The sequence below is a fragment of the Coenobita brevimanus genome, chromosome 84 (genome assembly GCF_032717465.1).
Source record: "Coenobita brevimanus isolate Jiangsu-jjx chromosome 84, ASM3271746v2, whole genome shotgun sequence".
Lineage (NCBI taxonomy): Eukaryota > Metazoa > Arthropoda > Malacostraca > Decapoda > Coenobitidae > Coenobita > Coenobita brevimanus.
Window position 1 is genome coordinate 30,939,837 of NC_137037.1, and position 10,353 is coordinate 30,950,189.

The following is a 10,353-nucleotide window of genomic DNA, read 5'->3' on the forward strand; positions in this document are numbered from 1 at the left end:
TGTGCCAAACCCAAAGCACTGTTTCCACTGTCAGGGCTATGGACATGTTAGCATTATTTTGTCACCATGCACAGGCTGGCCTTCCTGGTGTCTGTGTCTCCTGTGGTTGACCAAATCATACCAGTGATTGTCAAGGTCAGCATGCCGTATCTTCTAGAAACTGTCCTAGGTACTGCGTTTAAAAGGAGATTTTGACCATTTGTACACATAGGAGGGTTTTTTCCTGAAGCAATAAGGAGAGCCCAGAGCTTCTTCCAGCCCGGAGTTGCTTATGTTTCTGTCCTTTCTGGAGCACCAGTGCATCATTCTGTGTCCCAAAAGTTGTCCCAACTCATTACAGTGTCCACTTCCCCATCTGGTGTTTTGCCGAATACTGTCCCCAGTATCAGTAATGCATGTGAGAGTGGTGTTCACCCACCTTCTGCTCCGACTTATGCCCCCACTTTGGTGGCTGGTGGTTTGTGCACTTCCTTGGTGGTGGCAGATGTCCACACTGATACGTCTCCTTCTCCTGCCTTGTCCAATATGCCCAAGGCCCCATCTGTACCCAGCAAACATCACTGTGGTTCTTCAGAGTCCTCTGAAGACAGGTCACCTAAGGTCTCTGTTGTCAAACCTTGTGTCGGCCTCTCTCCTGTTCCATCTGCCCCAGAGGCTGGTGGGGCTAGCCAGGTGGAAGCTGCAGCTGATTGTGCGCCTGTGGCCCAGTCCCCACCTGGGGATGGTGTTGGACAGACTGTTGTTGCTTCGGTTCTGATGCATAGGATGGGATCCTCTGCTTCTGTGGACTCCCTTTCCACTTCTGGGGTTCTGGTGGTGGCCCTGGCCGTCCTACATCACCCAGGACGGCCTCCAAGCCACTTCCCAAACCAAGTGTTATTCCACCTCAGAGGAGGGGTGTTGTAAAATAATCTTCTTCCTCGTCCTCACGTTTGCCCACGGATGTTCGGAACAGGGTACGGGTTCCTGGTGCTTGGCAGTCTCTTCCCAAGGGCCAAACCCACTTGCTTGTCGGGAGATGTACAGCCCCACACTTAATCATTGTCATCTTGCCACTATGGGTTTTATCATCCAGTAGAATTATAGGGGTTTGCATGTTAACTCTGAGGCAATGTGTCATCTTATTACTCAGTTTACTTCTTAGTGCATGTGCATCCAGGAGACCATAGTTTGTAATGCTGTTCTGTCTGGCCCTTCTTGCTACCATGAGTTTTATTTGATCCTGTGCCAGGCCAAGGTCATCATGGAGGTGCTGCTATCTTCCTTCATAAGGATATGCCATGTTACTGTTCGGATGTTCTTACATTGGCAGTATATAGTTTGCAGTCTTTATCTTCCTCTTAGTGCTACTGTTGAAAGGACGGATCTGGAACACCTTATTCGTGTCCTGACTTCTCCATTCTGTTACTAAGAGATATGAATGGCCACCTTTCACTATGGGGTAACAGTGAGGCCAACCACCAGGGGTGTTATACTGGTCCCTTTAGTGGAAGATAAGGAGTTGGGCCTTTTGAACTCTAAAAAGATGACATATTTCCATAGCCAGACTGGGACTTATGCTGACATTGATTTGTCCTTATGTTTAGCTGATGCTGTTTTAGATTTTAACTGGGTTGTGTTGCCACACCTGTATGGCGGTAACCATTCCCCGTTACTCCTAACTGCTAGTAAAGATGGACATCGGCCTCGTCTTCCTCGCTGGCTGCTGGACAGGGCTGACTGGCCACTTTTTTTTTTTTTTCTTGAAAACCCCCCCTACCCCAGGGGGTAGAGGGGTTTTTCAAGAATACTCCCCCAGTATCCCTGATTCTCGTAAAAGGCGACTAAAAGGGTTGGCTAAGGGTTAGTGCCCCTCCCCGGAAAACAACTAACTAAAAAAACAAACAATAAGCCTCGGACAAGGACTGACCAAATGATGACGACCAAGGACCGGACAAAGGACATAGTTATCGGAAAATGGAATGTAAGGGGAGTGAATGATGAGGTGAAAGAGAGAGAGATTGTCCAGGTGCTTGAGGGTGCAAAAGTGGATGTATGTGGAATAACTGAAACAAAATGGGGAGGAGAAAGTGTGAGAGAATGGGAGTATGAATAGGGTATATGTGCAGGAGTAGGTGAGAATGAGAGAGTCAAAGGAAGGAGTATGTATAGTTGTGAGTAAAAGATAGAAGAAGAGCATAAGACAGTATGGATCAGTTGAGTCAAGGATTGTGTGGGTAAAGTTGAAAGTTGGAATACAAATGTGGGCGATTGTGTGTGTATGCGCCAATGCAAGATCGCGCTAGAAGAGTGAGAGAAGAGTTCTGGACAAATGTAGAAGTGTGCATGGAAAAGTTTGGAAGGAATGAAAGAGTGTTTTTGATTGGTGATATGAATGGTAAAGTTGGGAATGTGAAGGTGGATGGAATAGGTGGTGAGTGGGGTGTGCCTGCTGAGATAGATGAGAATGGGAGTGCGTTAGTGGACATTTGTGCTGGGAGGGGGTTGGTGATAGCCAATACCCTCTTCAGGCATAAAATGATCCACAGGTATACATGGAGAGTGATGAGAAGGGAGGGTGGTTAACTGAATGAAAGGAAGGCAATGATTGATTATGTGTGTGTGGATGGAAGGATGCGAAGATGTGTAATGGATGCAAGAGTTTATAGAGGTTGGGGGAGTGGACTTTCTGACCACTACTTGGTGGTGGCCAGAATTAGAATTCAAGTAAGATAGAGGAATAGAAGAAGGGAAAGACGAGAGGAAGGAGTAGTTGCAAGGAGAGTGGAAAGGTTACAAGAGGATGAGAAAAAGGCAGAGTATAAGAGAGAAGTGGAGGAACGATTGGGCAAATATGAATTGGAGCAGATGGGAGACGTGGAAGGTGTGTGTAGGATATTTACAGAAGAATTATGTGCAGCATGTGATGTGGTGTGTGGAAGGAAGAGAAGATGGAGGGGGGTGCAAGGAACAGCGTGGTGGACTGAAGAGGTGAGACAGGCTGTGGCACAAAAGAAGAAAGCATACAATGAATGGATGAGAAATAGGGGCGTGGAAGAAGTTGAGAGGTGGAAGAGAGAGTTATATATTGAAAGAAAGAGGTGAAAAGATTAGTAAGAGAGAGTAAGAAGAGAGAGGATGAGGAATTTGGAAGGAATTTGAGTGTAAAGTGGAGGGACTGTAAGAAAATGTTCTGGAAAGAGGTGAAAAGAGTAAGACAGGGTGGAAGTGAAGTTAGCAGGGGAGTGAAAGATAAAAATGGTAGATTACTAGTGGAGAAGGGAGAAAAAATGAGCAGATGGAGAGAACACTTTAAGGAATTGTTGAACATAGAGGATGGAAGTAATGGGAGTATAAGTGGCTGGGGAATGGCTGGGAGAAGGAGGGAGGTGAGAAGACAGGAAGAAATCAGTAGGATAGAAGTTGTGGAAGCAATGAAGAAAGTTAAATCGGGGAAAGCCCCAGGAATTGATGGAGTGTGTGGTGAAATGCTGAAACATGGGGGAGAGATAGTAGTAGAATGGATGTGGAAGATGTGCAGATTGGCCTGGGAGGAAGGTAGAGTCCCGGAGGATTGGAAGTCAGGTATAATTATTCCCTTGTACAAAGGAAAAGGGGAAAAAGAAGTGTGTGGTAATCATAGGGGCATTTGTCTTCTCAGTATAATACGAAAAGTGTATGGTAGGATACTTATTGACAGAGTTAGAGAAAGAACAGAGGAATTAGTTGGAGAAGAACAGGGAGGCTTTAGGAAGGGAAGAGGTTGTGTAGATCAGGTATTCATTCCTAGATCTTTAGTGGAAAAGTTTCTAGAGAAGGGAAAGAAGTTGTATGCGGCTTTCATGGATTTGGAGAAAGCATATGACAGGGTGGATAGACAAGGATTGTGGAAAGTGTTAAGAATATATGGAGAAGATGGAAAGTTGTTGAATGCTGTGAAGAGTATATATGATGGTGCGAAGGCTGCAGTGCATGTGGATGGTGAACTAAGTGAATTTTTCTCTTTGAAAGTTGGGTTGAAACAGGGATGTGACATGTCTCCATGATTGTTCAATCTGTACATGGATGGGGTAATAAAAGAGGTACAAGGTAGGGTAGTGGATGTTGTAGTGGCCCTGGTGAGAGAGAATAGTGTTTGGAAACTCCCTGTACTGTTGTTTGCAGATGATACTGTGTTGTTGAGTGAAGACGAAGGGGAGCTGCAAGGCTTGGTGGATGAGTTTGGGAGAGTGTTTAAGAAACGGAATCTAAAGGTGAATGTAGGGAAGAGTAAAGTGATGGTCTTTGTGAGAGGTGAAGTCATTGAATGTACAGCGAGGTTGGATGGTGAGGAATTGGAAAATGTGAGTACGTTTAAGTACTTGGGTAGTGTGATGAGTAAGGATGGAGGTTTGGAGGGTGAAGTGCTTGAAAGGGTACAGCAAGGAAGAAAGGTTGCTGGTTCTTTGAAAGCAGTGATAAGAAACAGGGAAGTGAGCATGGAAGTGAAAAAGTTACTACATGACAGTATTGTTATACCAACTCTAACGTATGGAAGTGAAGCTTGGACGTTGTTGGAAGGACACAAGTCAAGAGTGAGAGCAGTGGAAATGAGTTATTTAAGAGGAGCCTGTGGAGTCACATGGAAAGACAGGTTGACGAATGAGGATATAAAGGAGCGTTGTGGTGTGGATGTGGATGTGATAGGAAGCGTTATGAGGAACACACTGAGGTGGTTTGGCCATGTGGAGAGGATGGAGGGTGAAAGACTGACGAAGAGAGTGTATGTGAGTGAGGTGGAGGGGGGAAGAGGGAGGGGGAGGCCGAGGATGAGATGGAGGGATGGGGTGGAGAGGTATATGAGAGAGGGGGGTGTGAGTTGGGAGCAGGGCAGTGAAATGGCGGGGGTCAGGGCGACTTGGAGGCGACTTGTTTGTGGCCACCCCAAACGGGATTGAGGCGTCTGGCAATAGATAGATAGATAGATAGAAGTTCCATTGCCCTCTCTCTCAATGAATTTAGCTGTCTTACTGAAGCAGTGTCTTATTTCACTGACGTGTTGCACTCAGCCGCCCTGTTTTCTAGTCTAAGAATGAGAGGTCAGTTTCCTAAACTTCTGGTTCCTTGGTGTAACTCTGAATGCAGTTCCTCAGTGAGAGCCAAACCAGCTGCCTTCTTCTAACTTGATCGCCACTGTGGGGATCCTCAGTATTTGGTGGTGTATCGGAGGGCACAATTCAGATGAGGCAAGCTTTAAAGAGGCCAGGCATTCACCCTGGAAGGGTTATGTTTCCTCCATCAGTTCGAGGACTTCCCTCACTCAGGTGCCAAACTGAGAAAGGAAAACTTCAGGAAAGTTTATTATTACCTCCCCTCCTGTTTTATCTGCAGCAGGTGGAACTGTGGCTGATCCTTTTGCTGTTGCAAAATTGCTTGTTGATCATTTTTCCAGTGTGTCATGGAAGGATACAGATTCTCCTTCAGCTTGCCACCGTCGGCACCTAGGGTCTCGTAGTCTCAGTTTTGCTCCTTCTGGGTAGAGCCTTATAATGTCCCCTTTTCCATTTTTGAACCGCAGGCAGCCCTGTCGCTGAGCCATGATTCTTCTCGTAGCTGTGATGATATTCCCTATGCCTTCCTACGTCACCTGTCTGATGAGACCCTTTCGTTTTTGCTGCCATTATTTAATAATATCTGATGTTCTGGTGAGTTTCCAGCTTGTTGGTGTGTTGCTGTAGTTATCCCCATACCTAAGCTAGGTAAAGACCACCTGCAGCCGATGAATTACCAACCCAATTCTCTGACTTCTTATATCTGTAAGATTCTACAGAAGACGGTCAATGTTAAACCTGTGTGGTTTTTGAAAAGAGATGACTTCTTATCCCCTGTCGAGTACGGTTTTCTTAAACCCCGATCTACCTCTGATGCCCTACTGTCCTTGGAATCTTCCATGTGTGAGACTTTCTCCACCAACCAACAGTAGATCACAGTCTTCTTCGATCTGGAAAAGGCATGCGACACTGCCTGCCATCAAGGCATTTTACTTTCTCTTCATGAGTCTGGTCTTCGTGGGTGCTTGCCCATTTTTATTCAGCAGTCTCTGTCTCACCGTTTTTTAAGAGTCCGAGTAGGAAGAGTGCTTTCTAATGCCAGTGCACTGGAAGATGGGGTACCAGAGGGGAGTATCCTTAATGTTACTCTCGTTGCTGTGGCCATCAACAGTGTAATCAATGTACTTCCTGATGGTGTCTGGGGCTCACTATATGTAGATGGTCTCTCATTTTCCTTCACTGCATCCAGAATGTCTCTGATGGAGAGGAAGTTGCAGCTGGTTCTTAATAGAATTTCTGTATGGGCTGCATGATGTGGCTTCCGTTTTTCTTTACAAAAGACGATGGCTATGCATTTTTGTCGCCCTCGACGGGGTCACCCAGACCCTGACTTGTATCTCTCTGGTTGGAGAAGATCTGTGTGGAACAGACTCGGTTTCTGGGTTTTCTGTTTGATAGGCGACTAACCTAGGTTCTTTATATTCATTCTGTGAAGGCAGCTTCTATTAGAGCTTCGAGTCTTCTGAGGGTTTTGGCTCATACCTCTTGTAGTGCTGACCATCAGACTCTCCTCCTCTCACATTGGTCCCTTATTGTTTCTAAACTTGAATATGGCTGTGAGATCTACTCCTCTGCAACAGATGCCCATCTTCGGATATTAAATTCAGTGCATCATGCTGGTATACATCTGGCGACTGGAGCATTCAGGTCATCCCCGATTTCGAGTTTGTTGGTGGATGCTGATGCTCTCCCTTTGCATTTAAGTAGCCAGTCGTCGATGTTGAGGTGTTGGTATCATCTTTACCACCTACCGGACTCCGTACCTCGTGCCATGGTCTCTCTGGACTCCGGATCTTCTTTTTATGGCTCCCGTCCCAGTTTCATGAAGCCCTTTGATTTCAGGGTCCAGTCTGTTATGTTAGCCCTCTCTTTTCCAAGACTGGTAGTTTGTCCACATCGGATCCTGAGGGTGGGTTTTTGACTACTTCTTTGTGTGGCATTTTGTAGGTCTCTATTGGTAAAAAGGGCCCACTTCCTTCTCGGGTGTCCCTCTCTCTGTTTTTAGATCTTGCCTTAATGCATGAGAATTCTGTCCCAGTCTTTACTGTTGGATTTAAGACTGATACTGGAGTAGGCCTTAGTGTCGTCTTCCCTTCCTCCAGTATGGAGGTAGCCTTCCTGGTGTTGCTTCAGTATATAGGTGGAAATGACTGCTATTTTATGTGCTCTGCAAGTCATTTTCAGTCTCCCCTAAATTGCCTTTGTGATTTTAGTGACTCCTGTAGTGTTCTGTCTGCACTGGAGTCTTTAAATGCATCTCCTCCACTGGTTTTATAAATTTTAAAAGGGCGTTTTCTTCTTGGCCGTCGCTGCCGCCGTGTGGACCTACGTTGGGTTCCTGTGCATGTTGGTGTGGTGGACAGTGAAAGGGCAGATACATTAGCTAAAGCTGCATCTTATCGACGGCCCCCTACCAACTACCCACTTTCCGCTTCTGATATGACACCTTCCTTGCAGTACGCGATTCGTACATGTTGGCAGAGATAGTGGGATGGTGTTGCTCATAATAAGTAAGAGATATTTTCCTGAGAATACTTGTGCCATGGGTTCTTCCCTCCATGCCTCGGTGATTGGAGGTGGCTCTTGCCAGGCTTTACATTGGACACTCCCGGCTTACACATGGATTCCTGATGTGTGGTGGGACTCAACCGTATCATGACGATTGCCTTGTTCCCCTTACTGTCCTTCACTTGCTGGTCATGTGTTCAAGTCTGGGGGACCTACTGTACGTCAGAGATTTCTCCACATGCATAAGGGAGCTGATGGTGCCTGTTGTCTGTCCTCGATGCTTGAGAAGCCAACGGCAATTTTACTGGTGTTTTTAGTTTTCTTTAGGTGACTGGCCTTCTTCCACTTTTATAGGTAACTTATTTTTATGAACTACACTTTTGTCATTTTAAGTATTTTATTTTTACTAATGAGTATTAATTTTATTTTGAGTGTGCAATTTTTTTTCAGGCATCTTTTACCTTGTTGTCCGGCGGCGTGTGACCCTGGCAGTTGTACTGCCAATTTTTTTTATTATATTCAATCAATTAATCAAAACTCACCACTGAACTTCTCCTCACTCTCAAATCACCCTCTCCCTCCACCACTCCCCCATCGCCACGCTCAAGACATGTTAGCTAGAATCGACTCAACTTGCGTGTAGGAACTGCCTAGCTGTCTCTGTTTTGTCCGGAGGTGAAATATTAACAAAGAGGTTCCAGTTTACAACGAGGCTTCACTACATGGAGGTTCCAAATTACGAGGAGGTTACTTTTTAGCAAGAAGTCCTAATCCTTCTTCTTACCTTTAACAGGACGCCCAGCCATCGGACACGGGTAACTACTCTTGTGTGCCATCCAGTACAACTTTCACCTCTCTCACCGTTCATGTCCTTAATGGTGAGTCAGACGGAGATGCAGGAGTGTAGGTGGAGGTAGCGAAAAGCAATCCATCCATCCATCATCCAATCCTACATTGCCCCATGACGAGCGTAGAAGCCCAGGGCTAGGCAATTTGGTCCTGACATTTAAGATGAGAGTGAACAAATATGTTAATAAATGAGAGAGAGAGAGAGAGAGAGAGAGAGAGAGAGAGAGAGAGAGAGAGAGAGAATTTCTGGTGACGGGATGAGAGGAGGGAAATGAGAAGAATGCTGAGTGGAAGTGAGGAAAATAGAAGGGAGAGGGAAAGAATTGATTGGCAGGGACAATGATGTTGTGTGTGTGTGTGTGTGTGTGTGTGTGTGTGTGTGTGTGTGTGTGTGTGTGTGTGTGTGTGTGTGTGTGTGTGTGTGTGTGTGTGTGTGTGTTTATACGTTTACATAAACATTTTCTATCAATGGAGCTTAAAACGGCTAGAGTCGCTAAATTGTTTATTATCAATTTCATCATTATTCTACATGCCTTTTGTCACTAAAATTGTACGCCTTAATTATTAGCACAACCATTTGTTAGTATTTCAAGTGCAGTTTCGAAGGTTTAAAAGATGAATGAATTTGTGGTCTTCACTGCGGTACGGTGTTCAGAGTAACTTTAGCTATTGTGTTTTCCTGTTTCTTCTCTGGATTCTGGCGATACCAATAATAATAGGACGGGATTGGAGAGCTGACAATAAGAGATGGTGATAAAAGTATAATGAAGATGAAGGATTATACTGATGATGACTATTGATAATGATGATGGTGCTGATAATAATACTGATGTTCCTGATACTAGGAGTGAACTGTAATCTTGGGTTAGGTTTCCTTTTGCCCAAATAACCTTCATTTTTCAGCCATGAACTTCAAACTGAAAAAATTCTTGTCAATAACTATCAGGTTTATCCAAAAAATAAGATTTCTACGTCAAGCCTTTCATACGATATAAATCCGTAAAATGGATAGGCAGAGCCACAGTCAGGCTGACTTTATCAAAATACTACGTATGTATCCACTAAAGTGTTATAAAGTATCGACGATGATGATGATATAAATGATGATAATGATTGATGATATACAGTAAGTATAATGAAGGTAAGAATTGTAATGATATGGGTACTGAAGTTAATGATTATAAGAAGATTAACAACAACAAAAATACATAAACAATCTCTCCATTTCCAATCCACATTAACGACCAGTCTATATATTCCTAGAGGGACTCTCCATTTCCAAAAATCTTTCTCCAGGTGAGACTCCGGCGGCGATGCAGACCAGCAGAGGGGCCTCGTTGTTGTCGCTGCCCGGTTGTCTCTTCACCTCGCTTCCTTGCTCCTTCAACCACCACCTGCTCGTTCTGCTCACCATTACGCTCCTGCTCTGAAGGCCGCCCATTCTCTCATCTGTGAGAGTGGGTGGGGGTGTCTGTGAGGCAATGGACAGGAATCCGCTGTCTGTCTATGCCACGGTGAAATACATAAAAATTTGTAAAAATATAAATCAATATAATGACTATGAAACAGACGTCCACACTGAGGATGTGAAACGTGTCCGAGCTCGTCCGGTGAGAATTTTGACACATACTGGTAATATTTCACACCTTAATACTGTTAGAGATCTCCCCAGATGGCGATAGTAGCCCACAGAGATCTCCCCAAACGGTGAGGGATACTTTTTTTTTTTTTTTTTCACCGCAACCTGTACTATAGTAGCCTACAGAGATGTCCCCAAATGGTGAGGGGTACTCTTTTACAGTCCAAGCTGAACATTTCGTAATACTCTAAGGTGAATTTCGACTGAAGTAAGTTGTCCTCGCTCTCTCTCGGACAATAAGATACACACTTTCTCAAACTCATACGAAGCCAGACCCTTAATTTCATG

At 44.8% G+C, this 10,353-nt stretch overlaps 1 protein-coding gene across 1 annotated transcript in view; it reads left to right on the forward strand.

The window, feature by feature from the left end:
• The window catches only part of LOC145410115 (uncharacterized), a 90,687-nt gene extending 80,831 nt beyond the window's left edge, over nucleotides 1-9,856 (forward strand). Inside the window, exons 9-10 of the mRNA XM_080280314.1 lie at nucleotides 8,371-8,455; nucleotides 9,723-9,856. Coding sequence (XP_080136440.1) covers nucleotides 8,371-8,455; nucleotides 9,723-9,856 — 219 coding nt within the window. The remainder of the gene's footprint in view (nucleotides 1-8,370; nucleotides 8,456-9,722) is intronic.
• The last annotated feature ends 497 nt before the right edge of the window (nucleotides 9,857-10,353 follow it).